The sequence below is a fragment of the Centroberyx gerrardi genome, chromosome 24 (assembly GCF_048128805.1).
Source record: "Centroberyx gerrardi isolate f3 chromosome 24, fCenGer3.hap1.cur.20231027, whole genome shotgun sequence".
NCBI classification, from domain to species: Eukaryota; Metazoa; Chordata; class Actinopteri; order Beryciformes; family Berycidae; genus Centroberyx; species Centroberyx gerrardi.
In genome coordinates, this window is record NC_136020.1 from 18,879,348 (window position 1) to 18,905,149 (window position 25,802).

At 42.3% G+C, this 25,802-nt stretch overlaps 3 protein-coding genes across 3 annotated transcripts in view; 1 reads left to right on the plus strand and 2 right to left on the minus strand.

Moving 5' to 3' along the window:
- The window catches only part of ttll12 (tubulin tyrosine ligase-like family, member 12), a 29,570-nt gene extending 26,809 nt beyond the window's left edge, over positions 1 to 2,761 (minus strand). The window contains exons 1-3 of the mRNA XM_071910112.2: positions 2,606 to 2,761; positions 1,801 to 1,964; positions 939 to 1,137 (exon numbers count right to left, since the gene is read on the minus strand). Coding sequence (XP_071766213.2) covers positions 939 to 1,137; positions 1,801 to 1,964; positions 2,606 to 2,746 — 504 coding nt within the window. The 5' untranslated portion in view covers positions 2,747 to 2,761. The remainder of the gene's footprint in view (positions 1 to 938; positions 1,138 to 1,800; positions 1,965 to 2,605) is intronic.
- A 948-nt stretch (positions 2,762 to 3,709) lies between these two features.
- On the minus strand, positions 3,710 to 14,639 carry pnpla3 (patatin-like phospholipase domain containing 3). Its single transcript, XM_071910100.2, has 9 exons — positions 14,356 to 14,639; positions 12,727 to 12,959; positions 12,526 to 12,591; positions 9,734 to 9,943; positions 7,964 to 8,024; positions 7,623 to 7,799; positions 6,487 to 6,619; positions 5,839 to 5,946; positions 3,710 to 5,498 (listed from the first exon to the last, which is right to left on the minus strand). The coding sequence occupies exons 1-9, from the start codon at positions 14,540 to 14,542 to the stop codon at positions 5,255 to 5,257; spliced, it is 1,419 nt and encodes a 472-aa protein (XP_071766201.2). The 5' UTR covers positions 14,543 to 14,639; the 3' UTR covers positions 3,710 to 5,254.
- A 1,883-nt stretch (positions 14,640 to 16,522) lies between these two features.
- Positions 16,523 to 25,802, plus strand: part of sult4a1 (sulfotransferase family 4A, member 1) — a 14,858-nt gene continuing 5,578 nt past the window's right edge. Inside the window, exons 1-5 of the mRNA XM_071910115.2 lie at positions 16,523 to 16,691; positions 22,742 to 22,872; positions 23,400 to 23,480; positions 24,292 to 24,418; positions 24,555 to 24,649. Of these exons, the coding sequence (XP_071766216.1) occupies positions 16,523 to 16,691; positions 22,742 to 22,872; positions 23,400 to 23,480; positions 24,292 to 24,418; positions 24,555 to 24,649 (603 nt within the window). The remainder of the gene's footprint in view (positions 16,692 to 22,741; positions 22,873 to 23,399; positions 23,481 to 24,291; positions 24,419 to 24,554; positions 24,650 to 25,802) is intronic.

Below are 25,802 nucleotides of genomic sequence, written 5' to 3' on the forward strand. Positions count from 1 at the left end.
AAAGGTTTTGTTAAAGTGACTCCCTTTCAGAGAACTGAAACAATCCTTCTGCTGCGTACTTCTCTTCTCCGTGACGCATGTATCATTAAAGTGATGTTGAACTCAAAAATCACACTTCCAGCACATAAACGAACGCAAACAAAGCAGATTCTGACAAGATATATATAAAAAAACTAGTCATGCTGCTGAATTGTGTTTAAGTGACATCGCTTTCTTCATGTTTATTAAACCTTTCAGTTTGAACAAGTGTAACACTGAAATGCGGACGGAGGAAACTTATGCTGATGGAATGAAGAAAAATAAGTTTACCAATAATTGTAAAAAGGCAAGAAATGTGAGACTTGTGTGGGAAAAATACTGCATTTCATTATGATTGTAACGTTTAGAAGTAAATGTGCCTTATGGCCTATTGTCATGATGATGGACGAATAGTTTAGGGACGTGTGATTGCTAAACTTGTTATATGCTGTGAAATGTGTTAGAAGCATGGGGAATTACTGAGAGAAGACCTCTGGATGAACTGTGTGTTTGTCCATCTGGGATGCAAATCAGCATCAAGTGCCTATCTCAGATTTACATAGTGTGCTTACACCCAAATGGAAAGAGGAAGCTCAAACGGCAAAAGAAGAGACATTGTTGTTCGCTGTTTGTTTATGTGCCAGAAGTGTGATTTTCAGGTCTGTTTCTCCATATAATGGCAGTGAATGGAGAGAGAAAAACAACACAATTCTCCAATCTCCTCTACTGGAGCAACAGATAACAGAGAATCACTGATTTTAGGGTTTTATCATGGAGGAAGATACACAACCCAAGGTACTACTAAAGTTCAACATCACTTTAAAGAGAACACTGAATCGAGCGATGGTAAAAATAGAGGTTATTTCGATTTTAGTCTTCAGAGGGGTACGGGAGGTGGAAGGGTGCGTTTCCCATCATACCCCCTGGGACAGCTGGTAGGTCTGGTTGTACTTCCACATGCGCTCCATCACCAGCTCCACCGTGTCCGGGTCGGGAGCTTCTCCGTGGAAGTCCAGCCCCATGAGGGCCGCCATCCTGGGCAGCAGGCCGGGGATCTGCTCCAGCTGCTGCCGGGCGTGATCCACGCGGTACGTCCACGCATGGTCCACCAGGTAAACACTGCAGGAGGAGGATGGACAGATGGACAGAAAATAAGAGCAATGATTATTATAAAGCCTCTCCTTCTCCGAAAAGGTGGAGGTGGCAGCAAAAAAATGCAATATTCATTCTCAGTTGTAATTCATTCCCAAAGACAGCTCAGTTCAGCTGTCCTGATTAAAGTCTAAAGTTTCATCTTGACATGAGGAGGAGGAGGAGGAGGAGGAGGAGGAGGAGGTGAAAGATGTAAAAGATGGCTGTAAAAGTGAGAACAAAATCCCTTAACAACAAGGAAATCTGTAATGGTGAAGTCCTCTAAAGGCCTTTTATAATAAATCATGGCATTAGTAAACTAAACACTGATACATCTGTTGATTGCTGTAATGTGAATTAATGCGGATAAATACTTCCATTATTATTCTTTCTTATTCTATGTGTGATTCATTATTCTCCCTCATGTATTATCTCTGACCTTGTGAGGCATTATGTCAAAAATATTTTCCTGGCACCTTAATATCTGTCTGTGCTGTAAGAATTAGTATAAATCCAAATTCTTCACACTCACTTTTGAATTTAGGTTCAGACAAAGGGAAATATATGGGTAATATATTTGGTCTGCTTTTTGGTAACCTAAATGGAATGATAGTAATGTCAGAGTGGATTTTGAGACTCTAGCGCCCTCACCTGGTCGGCTCTGAGGCTTGCAGCCCGCTGTCCCGGGTCACCACCACCTTACAGGTGATCTCTGCTGCAGGATTGTCCCTCCGCCTCTCCCCGTCCTCTGCATCCTCCTGCTCGCTTTCTGCGTGGACCTGCATGATCCCGAACACTTCCCCGGCATCATAAATCTAGGACAGACATCAGATCACTTTATGAATGAGAATAAATAGGAAAGAATACAGAAACCTAAAGTCTATTCAAAAACCTATCAAAAATGTTAAAGTTTCCTTCTTTTCCTCCGTGTGCCCCTGTTAGAATCCTATTTAAAACGTTTTAGGAAGTGGTAGGGTCCACTCTTCAATTCGGCATACATTCAATACTCCAAGCAGCACTCATTTCAAGAAAATATAAGTTTTACAATTGGTCTGCCTCCTATTTTCTAACCCCCAAAATAGCCTAACTTCACTGTGATTGTCGGTACCTGTGAACCAATTATAAAGGTTGAGAAATAACATGCTGCTTGGTGTATTATTTGTATGCCGACTTTGCCAGAAGACCCTACAAATTCGGAAAAGTTATTAAGTCATGTTCTATCCGATGTGTATATTTGCCGATAAGCAAGAAAACATTGAGCTGCCAGATATTTGAATGGAGTTCGGCGCTACAGTCTAAGTATCCAGTCGTAACACAAGATAATGTTGTATTCTAATTGCTTCAGTTAAACGCGGATAATGAAAGATCCTGTCACATCAGCTTGTCTGCTTTGCACAGCATTAATGTTTCGTTGTCAACACTAACTAGGTAGCATGTTAGCTAGCAGGGTTCAGACCTCGTTGACAATTTTGTAGTACAGGCTCTTCCAGTAAATTTGGGGTATTCTGGAGGCGTGCAGTGCCGCAGCGTGCGAAGCCAGGAAAACATTAAACTCCTCGTTCTCGTCTCCATTCATTATCCCGGTGTTTGTTGGCATTGTGGCTAGCTGTGGGTGTTTTTCACGTGTTGGCAAGGAGCGAACCAGGAAGTCGGGAGTTTGACAGCTGAGCGAGCAGTGCATTGTGGGGGGATTGTACTTAAACTGGGAAAAGTAGACCTGAGCACCTATGATGTTTTTTTCTGCAGCTCTCTGCTTCACACTCTTCTTCAAAAACACATCTTCAAACCTGGGAACTGCCCAGTAGAACCAACAGTTGGACTGGAACAACTGGGAGTTGGGTGCCTTGCTCAAGGGCACCTAGAGCAGTTTCTGAGGGAGAGGAGAGTGTTTCTTATATGTTCTCTTTCCCTGTCCAGATTTCACCAGCTGGTCCGGGATTCAAACCTACCACCTGCCACAGTTTGATGCAGCTGCCCCTACTGATTGTGCAAGCATGGGTGAAGAACAAATGTGTTTGTTTCTAATCTCAACTGGTAATTATTGCAGGAAATCACTCATTACATGTAGCTGACATTACTCCTCACATGTAAGGAAATAAAAGTATCACATTTTCCTTTTTTGTTTTAGACAGGAGAGGATATTTGAGAAGGGCACATCCAGAAAAGAGTGAAATCCTGATATAACAGCATTCTTTCACAGAACAGCATTCTTTCATCTTAGAAATATTTACAAACGGGCCTTCCTAACCCAGAAAGTTTGTTACAAGCAGCCTGGACTACTGCAATGCCCCTTGTACCGGCCTCGCTAAAAAGTCTATTGAGAGGCTTCAGCTTATCCAGAACTCTGCAGCTAGACTTTTGACAAAAACAAGGAAGCGAGAGCATATCACTCCGGTTTTAGCTACACTGCACTGGCTCCCAGTGTCTTTTAGAATCGATTTTAAAGTTCTTTTACTTGTATACAAAGCTCTTAATGACTTAGGACCATCAAGATCCCTCAGGTCCAAGTGCCTCGTTCTTATTAAATAGTAATTATTGAACTTGGAATAACAACTTAGACGTCTCCACTCCACAAAAAACACCAGACCAAATTTTGAAATTGTTTAATTTTAAAACAGAATATCACAGTGTATGAACAAATAATTATATTCAAGTGATAAGTGACAAGAAAAATAGGTTCACAAGTTGAAGGTCAGGGAATGTGCACTGATAACATTGACATACAGAGATGTAGATGCCACACTGCAGACATTTTCAGTGCTGCACCTTGCAGTAACACTGTTGCAGTATAGGTCTGGGTGGCATCAGTGTTTCAATTTGGCAATTTTAAGTCAAACGAAACAATGAAACCAATAGAGGCTTTGCAGTTGTGTCACAAATCTCCAAACAACCACATCTGGCACCATCATGGAGGTCCATTAGAGAACTGACTTAGGCCTAATGCACAAATAATGGCTAAATATATAAAAACTGGACTAAAAAAAGAAGGATGCTTGAAAAAGATTGTTGTGGTGTTGGTCTAGGTCAAGTGAATGATGTAAATGGTCAAGTAAATGGTCTCATAAAAAAGATTTGTTTCCAAATTTAAGTTGCTGTGACACAGTAAACTGTCTTGTCAGCTCAGTTAACCTGAACCAAAAGTTTCTGCCTGAACAAACAGCCAGATATTGGTATTGTTAGCTAGCTAGCTAGCCAGCAAGCTAATTTAGCAAAACAACCAATGTTAACATGCAACTACTAGCCGCTGCTAACGCTAGCTTCTAGGAGCTACGTTACCTAGTGCACAGATGTATTTACCAGACAGTGATGGTTGACCAGATACTTTGGTTTGCTCGCTAACAAGCTGACTAAACACAAAATGGATCAGATTTATCAGTGGGAAATGAACAGTTCCCTGTCAAAAAACAGCACAGGGATTAACCCTGTCTGTTAAATTCTGTTGAGATGAAGTTGTATGTTTAGAAATGCAACCGGCAGTTCACAAGAGCTCAGGACCTCCAATATGGCCGCCAGAAGTTGCACTACATCACCTTCTATTGGCACCTGGGGGTATCGCGTAACCGTGACGATCAACAGACATGATGAAGAAGACAAACAGACAGACAGAGAGAGGCACTTGAGAAGAAACAACAGACTTGATTCAGTAAAGTTATATCAGCACATACTTCCATTTGTCAAAGATAAAGCTGGTGCACTGGAATGAGGAATGAATGCTACATTTGAACGAATTTAATACAGACAACTAGGTAGGTCGAGTTGTAGTTAGTTGGTAAAACTAGACACGTTGCTGTGTCACATGATAAAACAGGTCATAAAACATCCTGAGCGAGTAGTGACACTGTCAGCACTCATTAAAACACAACGCACTCGGTGCAGCCTGGAGTGTTCAGAGTCAGAGACGTCACTGTGTCCTTAACACAAACAAAACCATCGGCCATTGGTTCAACCACATGGATTCATAAGTTCGATCTCATCTGTCAAATTACTGTCATCCATCAATCAGCTCCTCACAGATCTCCTCTAACCAGACGTCAGGACTGATCAGGAGCGGGAGAGAGCTGGGATCTGACCGCAACGTCATAAAAGCGCCCGGTCCCGTGTCTTTTCACTGACTGGGGGGTTCATCCCGCGAGCCGACAAAGAAGCAGGGGCTGGGTGTGAGGGGGGCGCTGGGAGGGGGGTGCTGGGACGAGGAAGAGGAGGAGGAGGAGGAGGAGGTAGAGTTGGGGATTTCCCAGTAGTTGCTGTGCAGGTCCAGGGCGGAGAGAGCCGGGAGCTTGTCTCTCTCCATGCGTCCGTCGCTCTCTGCAGACGGGGGCAGGCTCAGGCACTTCCTCAGGTACGGCTCACTGTGGAGTCGAACACACGGACGCTTACTTGTTTGTTTCATTCATTTCAAACAGACTTATATTCTGTTTTATAAAGGGCTAAGAAAGTTTTATCAACAAGTGCTGTTTTTTCATTATTTTGCACTGGCCCGCACACCCTAAAAAATATTAAAATGGAAAGTAACTTGTACTTTGAGTAATTTATTAACCAGGTACTTTTTTACTTTTACTTGAGTAGGTTTTTCAAATGGTAATTTTCACTTTTACTTGAGTCATTTTTTATGGGAGTAATAGATTTCCAGTACTCTACCCACCACTGGTAGTAATACTGGTTATTGTCCCATCCCCAGTCATCTCTTACCTGTTGGGGTTTGCTGTTGCTCCTCTCCAGGTCTGTCGGTAAACGTCGCCCGCCACCCCAAACAGCCAGCGCACATCAGCTGGCACCTCGGGGATCCACTCCACAAACCTGGGGCGGGACAGAGCGGGAATTACAGACTGTCAAGGTACAGGTGAGAACTGGTAGCTGCTGCGGCCACAAGGCACGGCAGTTTTAGCTTGCAGCCCTAAATGTAAATGTGGGATGTGTGTAAAGTGGTTTGTGAAGTGCGGTGCGCTTTTGCTTAAAACTGAAATATTGTAACTTCTGTTGTCGCTCTGGGCGCTAAAAACTTGCTATGATCTCAGATCTCACTCTTATCCCTGAAAATAATGGGGAAAAGAAGAAACCAGTGCTGTAAAGCTAAGTTCCTGGTGGACACACAGTCTTAGCCATGTACTTCTATATCTTGACCACTAGAGGGAGTCTCGGTGTAATGCATTAATTGTTAGTTAAGCCAGGAAACTCTGCATATGATTACACTGGCACTTTTTAGGTTTGTTGTAGGTTAACGAGTGCAGTCTTGCTTGTTTGAAGCCGACAGCACTGCCACTCCTTGCTGGGAACACTACCAAATGCGGGCTGTGTGTGTGTGTGTGTGTGTGTGTGTGTGTGTGGGACTACACTCACCTCTGGGCCACTGAGTAGGCCGACTGGACTGGAAGTGTGTAGGGCATGAGCATGTAGGAGGCCACTCTCATCGGCAGCATCTCCGACACCTTGGCGTACAGGCCGGGCTTGTCTTGGCAAGCTTCACAGAAAACTGACACACACACAGAAACCAGGATAAGTCACCAGCTGGCATAATTACATCATTATAAAGATATCAGTTAAAGGGGCATTGCGTAATATATGACCTCCGACCTCTATTGGCGACCAGTAGGAATTGCAGCAACATTGATAGAACTTATCTCCTCCTACACAAGTCTGTGGCAGAGCTTGCCACAAACGATTTCACATAGAGACGAGTGAGATAGCTAATTAGAGTGGAGATCCAATAAAAACGTCTGGTGAAGAGGTGATATATCACCATGCAAAATACTGGAATAATAATACTGCTTTGTCATTTGCATTTCTGGCTTGAGGACAAGGCTTTTTATGCTTTGTAGCTGAAACGTCTTGCTGGTCGCTTGCTCATAGCAATCACGGGGGATTGGCAGTAAAGTTGGGTGATTAAGTAAGGAATGTTTTTATATGGATATATATGATAATATGGCTTACATGTGCAAAATCACATTGAATAATCAAGCTGATGTTCATTGCATTGAACTGCATGGTAATGTTAGGTGTGATGTCAAAAAAACTCAAATAAAATATTTCATACCTCATTTTGTCTCAGTTTTTAAATATAATAGTTTTTAAATATACTTTGCTTGTTATCATCAATTTAGACAGCAGAATTGTGTATCACAATATGACAATATCATTATATCATCATGATATGGTTCCACTGAAAAACAATAAATGATAATATTTAATTATTGATCAGCCCTAATTGGGAGTGTTGTTTTTTTTATTTCAGTGTGTGGGGACTCTTTGTTCCAAAACAGTACAGGCCGGAAAGTGACTTGAAAGCCCGAAATCTCAGCATTTGGTAGAGAAATCGTTGAGTCACTGGTATTGATCAAAAACCCTATCAAGCCCCCGCAGATAAATGATGGCCATTTTGTGCTATGGAGCAGTAAAAAAAACGAATTTATTGCCCCAGTGACATTAATGTGCAGAAACTTTCCTCAAAGCCAAGAGAGTCTGAGACGACCTCCCACCTTTCTTGATGTGCGTTGGCAGGTCGATCTGCTCGTCCAGCCACCAGTGTTGCTTGCGCAGCAGGTGGAGCCGCCGCAGCACCCACTCCTTCGTGGTTTCAGTGTGTTTGCAGCAGCAGGTGGGCGGGGCCTCCGAGAGGGCGGGGCCGGCGGTCGGACGCTCCAGCAGCAGCAGGTCTGCCGTCACAAACATGACATCACTCAACGTGTTGCAAAGGTTGAGCTATTTATAACGGCGATGTAGAGATAAGAGGCCGATAGGGATAAAACGCAACTGGGTATGATATGTAATTACAAAATGATACATTATTGGAGAGTCATCATAATACTAAGATACTCACTGTTGTCTTCAAGGAACCGCAGAGCGTCCTTGTAACCGTTCTGACACATCTCTGCCATTACCTAGCGAAAGAAAGAAGTAAATCTTGTGTGAGAAAGACACTGAATCAATAAAGTGCACGAAAAAGAAATATCCATGACTTCTGAAAAAAAAAACCATGGAAAATCCACGGAAATTACGGGAATGTCTGCGCCCCGAAAGACTTTTAAAAGAAGTCTACTTACAGAATAGTTTAAGAAAGACTTCTTAAAAGTCTTGGAGCGCTGCCACTCTTCTGTTTTTCATAGATATTTCTTTAACATTTTTTTTTTATGTCTTTTGGAGTGCTGCCATTTCCATGTTTTCCTTAGATTACACTCTATAATCTGTTTATAGTTCTTGGCAAAGCACCAAGCAGGGAGGTGATATGAAGAGATGCACCTGACATACTTTATTCAGTATCAATGTCTGATAGAAAGTCAACAGCAGATCTTTTCATTATATAACTTAGAAATCTATAAGAGAATCATCATCTTATCGGTTAATGACATGTCCCGTCCCTGTCACTGTGGTGCCACCGCATCCTCATGGTCAGTTTGTTATTGCACAAGTGCAAACGTTTCAGTAAAAGAGGCAGCACTGACATCAGCAGAGGTTCTTACAGCTCCCGCATTGGCCGAAACAGTCTGACTAGGGGTCGCAGGTCAGAATACACAGTTCGCTCCGTTATTTGATGTTCAAATTCTTTGTATTTCTACATCGGTAATGCATGAGCCAAGATGCGTGTGTGTTTGTAGTGAGTAGTTAGTATGGGCTGATTAAACGTCATTATGGTGTGTGTGTGTGTGCGGCTTGAGTGCGTATGAGCAGATTAATTTCCCTGCGGTTTTTAGGTTGTGTGGTACGGAGAGGCAGTTCCTCGTTCCAAGAATGTCGTAAGAACACACAGAGATTTGCGAACCGAATGACATAATCTTGCGGTCCAGACGGCACAACACCCCACACACACACGTGAGGGGAGTGGTGAGGAGGCAGGCTGTACAATAACAACACAGCAAAAGAGATCTACCCCAGCAGGGTCGAAGGTCACCTCATCTGAAAGGTTACCTAACGTCATCGCAACAAGAGGGAACAATGAGGGGAAACATGGGATAAAATCACAATAGGGGAAAAAGAACCAAAAGTACACCGAGCTTCTACTGATAACTGACAGGTAAAGGGGAGAGTGGAGGAAACGGAGAAGGGGAAACAAAAAAGTAGTGCCGCAAGTGGTTTGAGGTGTTAAGGGGCCGACAACGATATCTTAAGATGCCACTGATTGGATTTTCATGAAACTTAAGGGAATGGTGCATCTCATTTTGCTCTGATAAGGAGCCTAAGGAGGGCGCTACAATGTTTGTTTACTTGTTGGATTTTGCTGAAACTCGGGGGAATGATGCATCTCACCACTGCGTTTTCACACTTTCAAAATTACAAATTGCAAAATAACACTGATCAGCCCCAAGGGAGGGGGGGCACTACATCATTTGTTCGCTCATCCATGTGTCATGCGCAATATCTCAAGACTGATTTTGACAAAACTTGGGGAAATGATGCAGCATTCAAAATGACACTGATTGGCCTAAGGGGGAACTACAATTACAGATCAAAACAAGGTGACATATTTGTTACTGATTGGCCCAGACGAGGACTTTATCATTCGTGGGGGAAGACGTGTTTACTGTTATTCTTGTCAAACACTTTAAAAGTCATCGGTCTTCATCTTTTTGATCGCACCCTCTAGAGTCCCTACCTTGGGTTCTGGTGGGAACAAGGCCCTGCTGAGGCGGTACATGTTGCCCAGGTTCATCCGGATGCTGGTGTTGGTGAAGCGCAGCTCGTGGAAGCTGGTGGAGTTGTCCCGGGGACAGATGTCGCTCTCGCCCGAAAACGGAGAGATGGTGATGGTGTTCTTCAGCTCCGACTGGGGGAGGTTGTTGCTGATGCCCCCGTCCACGTAACGCTACAGAGGAAGAGATTGAGTTAGTGAAGAGATTTCATCCCTTGGGACATTTGGCATCCGTCAAATTCAGAAACAAGTCTGCATTGAAACCAGCTAGGCTGCGTCGTTGTGGGCGGGGCTCCAAACCTTTTGAAGCAGTTGGTATAAATTTCATTGGCTGATATAGTCCGTTAGCAGATGATGTTTAGCTGCGCTCTCTCAAAAGTTCAGCAAGTTTAAACTTTTTTGACGGATTGGGCAATGCATTTTCTATTTTTATTGATTTTATTTAACAGGCACAGATACAATATACATAGAGAATTGTAGAACGATTTTCAAATGTAATGCATTTATAACTACTGCTAATTTCCAAAGCTTGTCCCCAGCTGTCCATGTCATCTGTCCACACATAGGTCTCACTGAAATAAATGGGATATTGTCTGTTTTTTTTTTTACTCATGCGACGCCCCTAACTCGACACAAGCGGTTATTTGTATTTACAAATTTTGGAGTTAAGGCATCTCACACGAGACATTTCAGAAAAAAAAAAAAAACACCATCTCAAATCGTTACATCTCTCCAACACTAACATCTTTGTAGGCATGAGTGACATTAATTCTAGACAGTTTATCCATTGTGACACTTTTATGTAATGAAACGCTCTCATTTCGGTCTCGGTCTCATTTCAAGGTCCGATCAGAAAATGAAAGGAAGGCTTTCTGATTTAATGCGCTTAAAATGTCATAGAGGGGGAATTAACCTTATTCTAGATGCCAGCTCTGAAATCCCATTCGGCGTGGCACAGACACTGGCAGACGACAAAATGGGTGAAAAAAATGCAGCCTCTGTGTTTTGTTTTCCTGTTTGAAAGGGCAGTCTGATGAAATATAGGTCAATGGGGAACTAGAGGGAAAGATAAGGAAATGTGTATATTGAGATTCACACTATGCTTGTGTCTTCTGTTTGTTTTGATTGTGAAGAACTTTGTTTTAGAAAAGCAAACGTTACACAAATTAAGTTTTATTTTAGACTATTATTCCTAGTGTTAGTCTATTCTCCCCTATGGTATTAGTCCAGAGGAAAACGTGCCAATATGTGCAGAGTTAATGCACATTGAGGCACAGAGGTAATGAGTCAGCTGAAGGAGGCTTTAAGCCAGCGAGAGATCTAGGAAGTGAAAAGTACACAATGTACAGAATTCATTACCAAGCCCCGCAGCGGAGGGACTTCTCTAAATAGCCGACTGTAAAACTGAATCCTGCAGCTACTTATAGGACAGACTGTATGCACTGTGGTCTTTAGGTTGAACTTTGTCTCCAGTCATCAGAGAGACCCGGACAACAGCCTCCATTCAGAGTGTGTGAAATACAGTTAGAAGACCACAGAGAGGCAGAGAGAGAGAGAGAGAGAGTCCAGGCTCGAATGCGGCACGTGTTTCAGAGGATTGTCTCTCTCTCTCTTCTGCCCCAGTGACTCTTTCTGCCTGGACTCTGGTCCCAAGTGTTCGCATCCAATCTGGTGGATTTAGTTATGATTCTGCCTGACCTGCCAAAGGAAATAGGAAGTAGGTCTACGCACGGATTGACTACTGCTGGCAAACAGAGAAACAGATACACACACACACACACCGTTGCACAATTTTTAGATAAAGTCAGTCACCCCTCCTGTTCACCGTCAAAGTCCAATAGCAGCTGATAAGTCAAAGTGAAGGCAAAAGTGGAGACAGAAACTAGGGCTGCACAATTATGGGAAAAATGGTAATACAGATTATTTTGCTAATTGTGATAACAATTATCAATCGTGATTATTTGGTTCTGTTTCAGGAAACAAAATTACTTTCTAACATTTATCTTCACTTTTTATCAGTGCAGTGTTTCTCAAAGTAGCAGCAGCTGGAAAGTCTTGTTTTGACTCTTATTCATTCTGGATCTTATTTTACAAAATTCAAATAATACATAAATTACTACTTTATTACTTTGGGGCGCAACTATAACCCTAAGGCAAACTTTGCATAGAATCTGTACTTGTTACTGTCATCTGGTTTAAAAACAAAGTATCTCATAAATGGTGCCGGTCTATGGCGACAAGGTGTGTATTGTTGTTGTCGCCGTTGTTGCTGTTGTTGTTGTTGTTGCTGTTTATATAACACCAAGACAAATTCCTATCAACCATCTGTTGCATGGCAATAAAAAAATGTCTGATTCTGATTCTCCAAATGACAGATAATAATCCACTTTCAGGAGCTAAAACATTTTCATGTTCAGACTCAAGAGAAGGATTTTCCTCTCTAACGCTGCGTTTTTCCAAAGACGGCCTATGTAAGGTTTCTCTCTTTCTTTCCCACTGGAGCTACCTGCTTCTCCATCTTAACTTTTGTTTTGTCACATGGCTGCATGTTGCCCATTCAATGGTTGTGACAGGTCACATGTAATGTAAGATACAGGCTACCACACCTTTAACAAACACTTCAATATCGCCAAATGACATGACTATTAATCGTGGAAACATAAAATGGCTATATATGATTATCTACGATGAATTGTGCGGCCAAAGGGAAACCAAAGCTAGAATGTTGATGGGGGAATTCAACCAGAGACACCTACCACTCCTCTGAAGGACGGAGGAATCAGGCCGCAGTAGATGGGGATGAAGCAGCTACAGACCAGGGCCTGCGGACAGACAGAGCACAGGCTTAAACCAGAACAAATCCATGTCCTGTGGCATGCATCTCTCTTAACAGCAGCCCAGTCCGCCCCTCCAGATAATAAACTACAGACGCCCATGACATAAACCAAGAGAAATACCTGGATGAGTTCTTCTTTGGAGCTGAAGTCGGACACCAAGACGTTCTCCCCGTCGGACACCTGGGTGAGGGAGACGCACAGCCGGCCCGAGGCCAGGGTGTGGGCGTCGGCGGGCAGGTCGCGGTTCAGGCCCGACTTCAGCACCTTGACCAGGTTGAAGGAGGGGTGGAGGGGGCCCAGGTTCCTCTTCCTGGCCTCCTTCGCCACCTCGATCACATCTTCACAGCACTTAGCTAGGAGAGAGAGAGGGAGAGAGAGAAAGAGAGAGAGAGAGAGAGAGAGAGAGGGACTTAGGGGAGACAGGACTTTGAAATTCCCAGTCAATCTACAGCCAATGAAAAGATGCTGACTTATTCACAGAAGTCAGCATGAGTCAGTGACCAACAGTGAACTGTGAAGGGTGAGCTCACTGTCGAATACGGAGCCCCTGTGTTTCCCATTGGTTCCAAAGGCACAGGTCGATCTCCAACTCACGCGTGTCCCCGGCTTCCCGGTGACATCATGTCACTTTTTATGATTGCTTATGCACGGGAGAGAAAGCAAGAAAAACGAGAAAGCGAAACGTTCGACCGAATCTCTTGCTGACTCATGCTTTCCACGGCGAGACCGGGCATGTTGGTTTCATTCCCAAACTCAAACAGATACACATATACATTAAAGTCATTTTCGACCCTTGAACCCTCTCTGTTAAGCTCAGCTGTCTGCTTCTGATAGATGGTCAGATCTTACTGTATTTAGAGGCATTTGGTTAAGCATTGTTGTCCCTCACTTTGGATAGCGGCCAAATAAATATAGGTTACATCTAATCTTGTACAGAGATATTAAAATTCAACCATCTATGTTTGGTGATAAGTAGATTGGAATATTGAAAATATTATCACTATAACTCTAATAACTGAACTTACAGAAGACACCAAATGAACCCATATTGCAAAAAATACATATATTTCACACTGACTCCAGAATATGTTTCAGAGATATGTTTGAAAATGTTTTTAAAAAAATGGCAAAAGTGTATTGTACATGTACATGACATTCAACTGAACACTGGATTGCATTGCCCTCCTATGTTTCAGATATGGAAACATATCTGAAAGTACATCCAGAATGTATTTTGGCAGCTCTACATGCATAAATACATTTTTGGTCTATTTTTTTTTAATATGTTGAAACTTATTTCTAAACATATTCTTAAGAAAAGTATCTATGTATGGCGATAAGTTGCTTGGAATATTTAAAGCATTATCATCACAACTCCAATTTGAACTTACACAAGATAACAAGTGAACCCATATTAGAAACATATACAGGCCTGTTTCACATTCACTTCAGAATATGGTTAGTGATATGTTTGAAAATATACATAAAATAGCCAAAAATGTATTTGTGCATTGTCCTCCTATGTAAAACCTTTGAAAACGTAACTGAAAGTAAATCCAGGATATGTTTTGGCTAACTCTATATGAATAAATACATTTTACACCATATCTCTAACCCATATTGTGAAGCAGGCCTGTATGTGAAATCTATTTTTGTAAAAGAGAGGACTTCTGGAAATCCTCAACTGCTGCGTAAAAGCGTGCGTAAAACCTCAGGCTCCCCGGCCCGTAACGTTACATGTTGTCTTACTTATGGAGGCTTGGCTGGCGAGCACCGAGGCGGTGAGGGCGCCGGCCGAGGCCCCGTACACCCGGCTGGCCCCCTGGACGAGGTACGGCGCTTTCTCCAGCAGACAGCTGGCCACTCCGATGTGGTAAATCCCCAGGAACCCGCAACCGGCGAAAGACAGGTTCCATCCTCCGTTCAGGTCAAACATGCCGGGACATGCCCCGGCTGGGGAGCCTCGGGTCGGGACAGATCGCTGACTGTGTGCCGCTGCTGTGGAAAGATCACACAGTCATCAGTCTTCCAACGATGAGCGCAGCTGACTGGCGGAGCTACAGGTAAACAACTGGTTCTATATGGGGAAGTGTCTGGAACGATAATGCTGCCTTCAGGTGCTGTCGGAAATTTCAGAATTCCGAAGTGTACAAAGGTGTTTCCCCTAGTAGTGTGTCCTCGTTTTGTCTTCGGTGTGTGTTGCTGTTTTGCCACTGCAGAATGAAAGTAGCGTGAGGGAAATGCGCTTAATAAATGACAAGTAAATCTTTGTAATCCCTTGAAATGTTTTAAAACGTTGGTTTACAATTTAAAAAGCCAGCGATAGGAAAACAAAACATTTATGGGTCAGAAGGTATGGAGGTGATGTCAACAACTGATTGCAAAAGGTATGTATTTTATTATTATGTAGGCCTGTGTTGTTGTTTGACATTATGTTTAAATTATTAGTATTACTTTAACTTTCTGTGGTCATGCATATACAACAATTTTTGGTTAATAAATTGACTAAAATGTAATTTTCATGCCTGATGCAGACTTTCTCCTCTTCATTCTGCCTTATGAGTGGCTGATTGATCTCATATTTAGGACTTCGAGACTTGAAATGGGATTTACGAGGAGAACTTAAAGGCAACATAATTTACGGGGCGCCTGATTGGCTGAGCGGCATCGCTGTCACTTCCCCTTTCTCCATGAGAGCCAATCAGCAGTAGAGGGCTGGATGAAGCGCAGTGAAGTCATGATTCGACTGACGCAGGAAACAAAATAAAAAATAACAAAAAACAAAACCCTGATAAAATAAAAATAAAAAAACAAACTTACCACTCCTATTTCTTTACCGATCATTTACAGTATCTGCAATATTCCCACATGGTAATTCTGGGGACACAGAAATATAGAACATACTGTGCTCACTGTTTCTTTGGCCCTTGCACTTCTGTCTATCAGGGCTGTAAACCCACTTAACTCAGTTCGGGTTAGACAGAGTTTACACTCCTGTTCAGGCTGACATCTGTTATGACCTAAATTCAGAGTATTCATCCTAGTAAACTGTTTCAAAGTGCTGCATGTTAGGCTCTATGAGGACAGGGTCTTGTAGGGGAAAGCATAGTCCTAAATTAATGTTTTTCTGTTAAACTGGTTGATTTGGGTTAGTTGGCTTTTTACATTGGTGGTTGTTTGCCTTTTGATAATCACAGTCTGCAGGTTAAGGTTTACCCATCTTTTTATTTACCACATCACTGATTAATATTGATTGCTTGTAATGTTGGTGATTTAGGAATTGTAGGTTCCTTGTAAGTCACTGTGGATAAGAGCATCAGCTAAATGCCAAAAAACGAAATGCCATCACGAAAAAGAACTATAGTAAATTCTTATAATGCATTTTAGAAGATCATTAGACCAATATGCCAACAAAATTAGAGACTATAATATCCTGAGGTAAAATTATAATGATACCATAAAAGATAAAAATATCATGAACTATGATAAGGTCACTAACTCAATTTTGAGTACCAGAGACACTATAATCTTCTACAGAAATATTATAGGAATATTAGTATGTTATACCATAGGAGATAAAAAATATCATGTACATTAAGTTCACTACAAATTCACTATAAATCAATAGTGATTTTGCTTAAAGTAGAGATGTAATGTGTAATATTCCTACAAAAGCGTGGGCGCGCGCATCCTCGGGAACGGCGAGAGTGGTCCTGATGCTGAGGGCGTGCGCGCGCATTACATCACTTCTCTCCTGCGTGATTGGCTGAAGGTCAACTCATTCGCCAGCAGTAGCATCCGAAGCAAGCCTAAACATCCGAAACAGTCTTATACCATCATCATCATCATCATCACCACCAGCTCGCGATTGATTTTAAAATCCTTTCTTTTTTTAATCTCGGTGTCGGTGTCGAGGATGGCCGAGAGCGAGGCAGACACGCCGAGCACGCCGATCGAGTTTGAGAGCAAATACTTCGAGTTTGATGGAGTGCGGCTCCCGCCCTTCTGCAGAGGGAAGATGGAGGAGATTGCCAACTTCTCCCTCAGAAGTAGTGACATATGGATCGTCACCTATCCCAAGTCAGGTAGATCCCCCTCTGTTCTGTCTGGTCCCCGGGTGTTTTCCTGCTCTCCGCTGCATTTACCCACCGCCGATCATTAAAGTTTCATCTGATCTAATGGCAACAATACGCACTGCATTCATCTGATGGTAGCAGAGATGTATGCAGAGCAACAAAACAGAACAGAATAGAACAGAACAGAATAAAGCGACCAGGCTAGGCCATAATTTATCGCCTACCTCTCATTCTACAGTTAATAATGCATCGCTTATAGGTCATACTGATTATAATTGGTGTTTTAAAGTCACGAATCAGGTCATCCTTCATATTAAAACTCACAGGCTCACAGTTATCTAATATGTGTGTTTTTATTGCGCTTGTGCAGCATTACTAGGCTACATTTTAAAGGCCTCCACCTTTTGCAAGAAGTAGCTTAGCCTATTTCATCGACAGACACTAATCAGATGTCAACAAACAGAGGCTGATAAGTAAATCGATTAATGCCTCTATTGCATTAATTATCCCGCATCACGCCTGCATGGCCTCATTCATTCTATTGCTCAACGCCATCAAACCACCTGCAGCTTTATCTGCACTAAATAGACGGAGATGCAAGTTAATGTTTACATTCAGACTGTCGTTGCGCAGCGCTGCTGCATGCAGGCTGCATGACGTGCACGGTGCCCACTGTGTGCTGGGTGGGTCTGGTCACGTGACCGATGGGCAGCTGAAGCTCAGTACATGCAAAAGGGAAAAGGGATTTTATTTTTATGGATAATATCTTTTAGTTCCTGTGAGAGAAATGTCCATATATGTTTTATTTAGAAGTTTCACTCTGCATTCCACATTCTACACTCCTATGTTATCTTTTTCATTCCTTTCTACTCCTTAGTGCTGCTGTAACTTTTTTATGTATTTTACCAAGACTTTGTGCCTGGTCCTTATCCATTCAAAGACAGGTGAATGCTCCAGAATGCCTTTTCATGTTTCCCGCTCCCTGTGTGTGTTTATCACTATGGAAAAAAAACCCTAGATGTTCTCATCTGACTTAGAGAACAAAAGAACTTGCCACCAGCGTGTGTCTTTTCTTCTCTCCGTGCATCTGTGCTCGTTTAATAAACCTTTCGGAAAGAAGACACACACACCTCTCCTTGAAATATTCAGTTTATACTAAATTCTTCAGCAGTTCCTGACTCAGAGACCCAGCAGCATTGCATGATAGCAACATCTGCATCAGTGATGTAGTGGTAAATAAAAAGGTGACTATGACCTCCAGTTGGTAAATATAAGGCAAACAACCACATATATGAACTAAATCAATCAATTATACTTTCAGATAATCATTAATTTATGCCATTTTCCCTTAGGAGACCCTCTCATTTAACTTACTGCAGTTTGATACTCCTTACTATATCGTATCCTATGAATTTATGACCTAAAGATGTATATCAGCCTGAAAATCATGGGTAAACTCTATCCTGCATGTAAAAAGGTGGGTTCAGCCTCCATTACATCCCTGCATCTGCTTCCATTTTGATCAAAGAGCCAAAGCAGCAAAAGGATGAGAGAAGGCCACAGTCAGATAGCATGCAGGCTTGATTAGAACAATTAACAGCTATTCAACAGGATAAATGCTTGAATATTTGCATGCCGATGAGGTGTTGTTAGTAGGTGAATCTTGCTGCATCGCACTACGCCAGCTGCTCTGTCATATGACACTGTGAGAGAAAACTGTGGAGCCATGCAGCTTCTCCTGTGTGTAGTAGACCGTGAAACTTGCTGTTAAGATTTTGTCCTGTAAGCAGTAGTTCTGTGCTGGCAGCCTCCCATTTCACAGCAGCCAGAGGCCTTCAGCTCACCGGCCTCAGACAAGATTAAATTACACTCTGCTGGCACACTCTCCTTTCACTGTGACTGAGGAGAGAAGACAGAGTATGAATATTATGAGATAAACTGGAGGGTAGATATTAAGGATTAATTTCCAAAACCTTACATCCATTTTGAAAACATGTAAGCACGGATCCCTCGGGCCAATCAGTAACAAGATGCCTCTTCTCTCCAAGTTGTGTCAAAATCGGACCATAATTGTCTGAGATATTATGAGTTATTTATGTGTTATTTTCCCTGTTTTTTTTGACACCAGCATTCATTTTTTATGGACAGTGCAGCGCTCTTTGTACCTTCTCTTAAAAATGTTGACCTTTAATTATAGTGCCCCCATCAGACCAATCACTGTAGCTTTTTAAACACCAGAACACAGTCTCAAAATGCATCATCCCACCAAGTTTCATCCAAATCAGGCCGGCTGTGTCTGAGAAATCACCTGAGATATTGTGTTTGAAGGAGGGACAGATGCAGATGTCATTTCATGTCATTGTGTGGGGAAAAATTAATCATTATCATCATTTTATATAAATAGTTAAGTGTATAAAGACAGAGGTTCCGGCCTGTAATAGTGTTATTTTGTCAACCCTGGACCCAAGTTACCCACTGTCTGTTAAAAAGTACCGTAATTTATTGTGATATTTGTGCTATCAATCATTTTGTAGGTGGGTAGATTAGATTTAGATGAGATTAGATTCGATTAGATTAGATTTTTGTATTGCTGGTTATGGAAGCATTACTTTAAAGCCATTGTGATGTTATTATAAGACTTTCTGATGCCAGTTACATTTCCTATTATGATTTTATGATAACAAATAATGCAACATTTTGTAAAATGTGATGGCTCTGAACTTTAAATTCAGACATCTCTTACTTAGTTAAAGGGAAGCGCCTGAGTCAACCAACATCATGAACAGTTTCATGGCCAGTTTGTGAAATGGCTCACAGCGAACACAGACAAACCCACATATCAGCTTCTAAACAACAGATAGAGTCTGTCTGCAGGAGCCAGACATGCGAGGGGATGCTGGTCTCTTATCAAGAGTGTTTTTGTCAGGCTGACATTCTGAATCCATGACTTCTGCTTGGGTCGCCAGAACTGGAAGTACCCAATAAAACCGTCTTGGCAGGCCGACCCAAGGCGGTTGCACAGTGGAAGATGCCAAGAATGCACGCTTTCATAGAAGAATAATAGTTTTCCCTGCAGGATTTGGAGTGTTTCGGCGTGTTTATATAAAAAAACATGAATGCCCGATCTGAACATGATGTACTTTCTCACTTCCCATCCATCACACAGCTTTCATTGTTTTTCATGATCACACATGAGTGTTGTGTACAACTCGTTGTCAGATGAAAACTTTGTTTCTCCAGTTTTGATAGTTTTAACTTAAACTGAAGGATTACATCCTCCTCTATGGGATTGAGAGAGTTCTACGAGCCCCAGGCTGATGAAAACCTTTCAAAACCTGTAAAATAAACTGAAAAATGCATGGAGGTCCAGCTAAAAACAAGGCTGTTTTTCTTTGTTTCTGACAAGTTGACATTTTGGAGATGCAGGGAGGTTTCCACCTGACAGCAGCTGCATGTGCTCAGGAGAGAAAACCTCCAAGGTAAAAAGGCAGTTTAAAAAGCGACTGGCGCTTTCAGCTCTCCCTCTCTCTTATCTCCTTCCTTCTGCTCGGCGTTGGCGTGTCTGTTGCCAACTGATGCAGAGGCAAAGGAAGCACATGGCAGGCCACATGGTCGGGCTTCGGTACAGCCGCGATGCCATTGGCTCACGCATGCCAACCTTGGCCAATGGGATTAGCGCTATTCTGTAATCCAAGAAGGATGAGAAATGGTGTTTCTTCCTCAAAAATACAAATTAGTAATGATTTAGAGCACTGAATGAATTTGCCTCCTCATAAGAGAGCAGATACCTTTGAAATGAGAGAGAGAGGAGGGAGAGAGAGAACCTCTGAGTGTTTCTCTCTGCAGGCAGTACATCTACACACACACACACACACACACACACACACTGGCCCTGAGCCACTGTGTCCATCACTGACCGACAGTTTAATCAGAAGCTCAGAGGTGAGAACATCTTCCTCTCTGGATGCAGGCTGTGCACTCTCTTTGACAGAATTGATAAATGGGATTCCTGTCAAATGAAAATGAAGTGCATTTAAACATCCTGAACACCCTGTAGAACCAAAATGGCGTCCCCATGTAACTTGCATGTGTAGCCTACTGTAGCCCTTCAGTTCAGTTCAGTTCAAAACTTTATTGTCCCATAAGGGGAATTTAGTCTTCATGGTTCATGTTTTTTTCTAGTGAGTGAAAACAATAGCAGAGCACAATTTGCAACTGTAAAATAAAGATCTGCTCTTCACCGGGGTGAGAAAGTAGAATATCCATTTTGGACAAATTCTACTCATTTAAATTCATCAGTCAGTATAAAAAAAAACACAGATTATTGTATCTTAAAAATGCAACTATTTTGCCAGCAAAGTACTTTCTTTCATGCCAGCAGTAATTTTGTAAGAGTAGGTGTCAATTTTTTCAAATGGTGGATATCTCATTTTGGAATAAAACCCATCAAGGGTTGATTGGCTGATAGAGTCAAATCCTTTTACCTTCAACTTCATATTTGAGAGTTTAAGCTGCGGCTCATGTTGTCTTTCACGGGAAAAACTGGGACAAATCATAAACCCTTTCAGAATGCAGAATGCATGATATAGCATATAACTGATACTAATGAGGAATTACGTTTCTTTTCGATTCGTGAAATTGGACTTTTTGCAGCTATAAGGTTTTCTCAGGAAACTGACAATAGCTTACTTTAAGCCCTTATCATGAATCATTTGGATTCACTGCCAGCATGTGTCCAGCCTGAGGGCCAGACACAGACTGTACAGCTTTGCTGGCAACGATAGGCATCTTCTTCATTCACTGAGCCATCAGTCTTCCTCCAACACACACTGTTTTCTGCAGGAGTGCATGGGCATGCTCCTGGTGCGGATATTGATCAGAGTCACCGATACGACACTGAGATTTTACCATTCCCTCTACTAGAATCCAACTGATGTTCAAGTTTAGTCTTACATTGTGGGTTAATGATTGTATCTGATATCAGCCTCCAGGCTTCATTTTCTTGTGATATGTGTGTTGGATTGGATAGGCAGATTCAGGGCACATCTGCAAACCAAAATGAGTCACAGGGCCACCGCTGAGAACATTGGCATGACAAAGAAAGACAAGCAAGAAACTAAAGGAGTGGTTAACACAACGTGAACAACAGCAAGACCAACAGAAACAGTATTATGATGAAGCAGATACTGTATTACTGTATTACAGACATGTATTTCTTCCATGTTGTCATATTTTTTTGTCCCAGATATCTCAGACACCACTGGCCCGATTTTGATGAAACTTGGAGGGATGATGCATTTTGGCACTGTGTTCTTACACTGATTGGCCCGCTTGAGGCGCTATAATTAAAGGACAAAATTTCAATGTTAGAAAGACCACAACTGCTACACCACCGGTCTGATTTTAATGAAACTTGGAGAGATGATGCATGGTGTTACTGTTCGGCCTAAGGGGCGCCTACTGCCTACATCATTTGTCGGGGATGACATGTTTACTCGTTATTCATTGCTTTTCCTTATACTTGCAACTCTCACTCTCTCCTCCCCCTTCCCAATGGCTAGAGAAGCAGGCTTGGGACTGGAAGGTTGCCAGTTTGAATCCCCAGACTGCCTGGGAAGAGCTAGGAGGGGAAAATAAATGAGTAACCCTTCTCTCTTCCCTCAACAAATACAGCTGAGTTGCCCTTGAGCAAGGCACTTAAACCTGAGCTGCTTGGTGGCCAAAAGTGGAAGACTGTAGTTGTACTTGGAAGCTCCCAGATGTGATTTAATACAAGACAAAAACAATCTGTTTAATATCCAGAGAAGGGTTTTGCTGACCACAGGCGCTCTCTTATACTTGCACCACCCTCTTTCCTATTCAAAACAGTACAACAATGCAATAGATACTGCTTATATATCACTTGAATGCTGTTATAGTGCTTCTCCTGCACATACAGCTATGCCACTTTCTCTGTCCCACTTTCCTTCTTGTCCTCTGCCTGCTCTGGTTTGTCATCGTCCCTTGTCTCTCCTTGTCTCTCCTTGTCTCTCCTTGTCTCTCCTTGTCTCTCCTCGTAGGTACCAGTCTACTGCAGGAGGTAGTGTATCTAGTGAGCCAGGGAGCAGACCCAGACGAGATCGGCCTTATGAACATCGATGAGCAGCTGCCCGTCTTGGAGTATCCCCAACCTGGCCTAGACATCATACAGGTATTGTAACTGATGCCGGGTTACGATTAGGCTATAATGCTCATTCATTGATTTATTCATTTCCTCTTCCTACATAATAACTTTCAGGGTACATTTGGCAGAAGGCAGGGAGACTCTCTGGACAGGTCCGTTGCTGGGCTTTGACCAACTTTTGAACAACTAATGAAAAAGCATTAGTGGAAATTAAATTAAATATTTTTCATCAGCCTCAATGGTTTTAAAGATTGGGCTATAGTGTTTTGAAGGGACCACAGGCTGTAAACTCAAACTCAAACTACAACAAAAACAAAACATATTCCTCCTTGGCGGAGGTAATATTGTAAAAACACCAGAGAAGAAGTACATCAAAAACTCCAAGAAATGGAGCCAGAGATTATGTGTATGTTTTTGTGTGTGTGTGTGTGTGCTTGTGAGTGGATAAGAGAGCACCTGGCAGTGCCAGGACAGTCTGCATGAGTAGTAAGTGAATGACTGTAGTTTAGTGATTGACTGATGATTATATTGATGACTCCATTGTGTTTCCCCAGGAGCTGACGTCCCCTCGTCTGATCAAAAGCCATCTGCCCTACCACTTCCTCCCCACAGCCATGCACAACGGAGAGGCCAAGGTCAGCACACAGACGGGACAGTGCCAGAGTAGCTTTGTCAGCCGTGGCTTTTCACTACTTAAATCAGCTGAGTTTCAACCGCAGACGTAGAATGGATTCTCTCTGCAAGAATTTAGATAAACTATTATTATTTTCAGATTGATGACCATGAATTTTTGAAAATTTAGCATGGTTTTTGAATCTCATTAAAGTCTCATAAAACTGGCTCAACCTTTAAGCAGTGGAGTTTTAGTTAGTTAACATTTCTCAGAGGCAGAGCTGCTCTGGAGGCAGAAATAATCTCATTGGTTGAGTTAAACCTCAGTGGGCGGAGCCAAAGAAACACAGAAAGGCTAAGTAACCTGAACCTGAAGAGGTAAGAGAGGTACTCTGCTGCTAACTGAAAAAATGCAATCCCAGCAATACTAGCCTGTAGCTATCTAGGTAAGCTAATTACCTAGCCTGTTGACCTTCCAATGGTCATGAATAAATGAAACAAAAGAACTCATTTGTTATTTATATTTTGACCAGAGTTCCTTCTTTACCATTCAAGTTTGCCAGTTAGCTAACTTGCACTCTGATAAACTGTGGTTCTTTAGCTCCGCCCACTGAGGTTTAACTCGACCAGTAAAATTATTTCTGCCTCCAGTGAGGAATGTTTGTATAACTAAAACGCCAATCTGCAGCCTATAAGGGACATAAACCATCAGTTCTAATAAAAACACAAAACCAACCAAAATTTACAACGTTGTACTACAGCAGCAGCATCACATGAGGTGTTAACATTACGTATCTAACCATACTGGGTGGTGTGGCTGTGGTTCCCCTGTAGGTGATCTACATGGCGCGTAACCCTAAGGACCTGGTGGTGTCGTACTACCAGTTCCACCGCTCTCTCAGGACCATGAGCTACCGGGGAACCTTCCAGGAGTTCTGCCGGCGCTTCATGAACGACAAGCGTAAGTACCGGAGGGCTGGGACACGGCGACCTTTCATCTGGTGCAGTTCACCGAGCTTCATGCACTGTTTTGTCTCCGTCTACTGTAAGTTTCCTAACTCTGTTTCCGTATCTCTCTGTCTGTTTCCCTCTTGTAGTGGGATATGGCTCCTGGTTTGAACATGTTCAGGAATTCTGGGAACATCGTATGGACTCAAACGTCCTCTTTTTGAAATATGAGGACATGTACAAGGTAACACTGGCATTAATACTTTCTCTTACACTCTTATCTAAACATTATACAAGTCCAACTCCTAACCCTGTCAATGGTGGTGGCCTCAAGGCCTCAGAGAAACATTGTTGTAACCTGAAGGTTGCCAGTTTGACTCCCCAGACTGTTTGGGATCATTTAGATGGGGAAAGTGAGTGAGTAACCTTCTCTAGTGAAGCTGCTCTGTGGTCAAAAAGTGGAAGACTATATATTTTTTTAAATGTATTTGTCCACTGACGGGACAAATAAATCAGCACCATCCTGCTTCACACTCAAACAGTTCATTATATTGCACATTCATTGACACATTATTTTTTAATTTGCAAACAAATACATACATTTTACAGACTCAATATATTATTTACAACTGTGTATTTATGGATCATAATACACACAGAAATGGAATAGAAATGTGTTTTACTACCCACATACAAATATCTCTCAACTTGTGTCTTGTAAATTGTCATTTAAATGAGTGTGCAAATGATTTGTACAAATGGATACATATTTGTGAGTACGTGTTTTCGCTTTTGCACAAATATCTCATACTTTGTATAGGAAAAACATTTCACATTAGTCCAATCTCTCGAGAAACAAGAAATCCTTAAAGGGCTGATGCAAAGACAATGAAATTATACAGTAGGTTAGATAGACAAAGTTTGACAGATAAATTCACATCCAGAAGCTGCCCAGTCCAGCTCCACCGGGACAGTTTGGGTGTAAGTGCCTTGCTCAATGGCAACTCCACAGTAGTAGAAGGAGGGAAGAGTGTTTCTCATTCAGTTTCTCTGCCCCAGATTTTCCCAGAATGTGTGTAACTGTAGCAGGGCCCTGGACTGATAAATCATTAACAAAAACCCTAATCTGTATTCTTGCCCCTACTTGTACTAGTTATCTAATCCATACTACAACAAACAAGCTCACCCCCTCCAAAAGCCACCCTCCTCCCCATCCTTTTCCTATGGCCATAACCGAGCGTAACCTTGTGTCTTTTGCTCTCTACTCCTTTTCTGAGCAACGTGGCATCCAGAACAATCCGTCCTTTCTATAAAACACTCCTGTGGAAAACCCTCGAGTCACAGAAACAGAGCAAAATAGGGTAGAAATCAATATTCGCTGTTTGATTTACCAAAGG

Bases quoted from the DNA above. Each gene is read 5' to 3' on its own strand.
- pnpla3 (XM_071910100.2), bottom strand. From the start codon at position 14,542: ATGTTTGACCTGAACGGAGGATGGAACCTGTCTTTCGCCGGTTGCGGG. The intron at 12,592-12,726 runs GTATTTCTCTTG...GTCTGTCCGCAG, and splicing joins CCAAAGAAGAACTCATCCAG to GCCCTGGTCTGTAGCTGCTT. The intron at 9,944-12,525 runs GTAGGTGTCTCT...CTTCCTCTGTAG, and splicing joins CTCCGTCCTTCAGAGGAGTG to CGTTACGTGGACGGGGGCAT.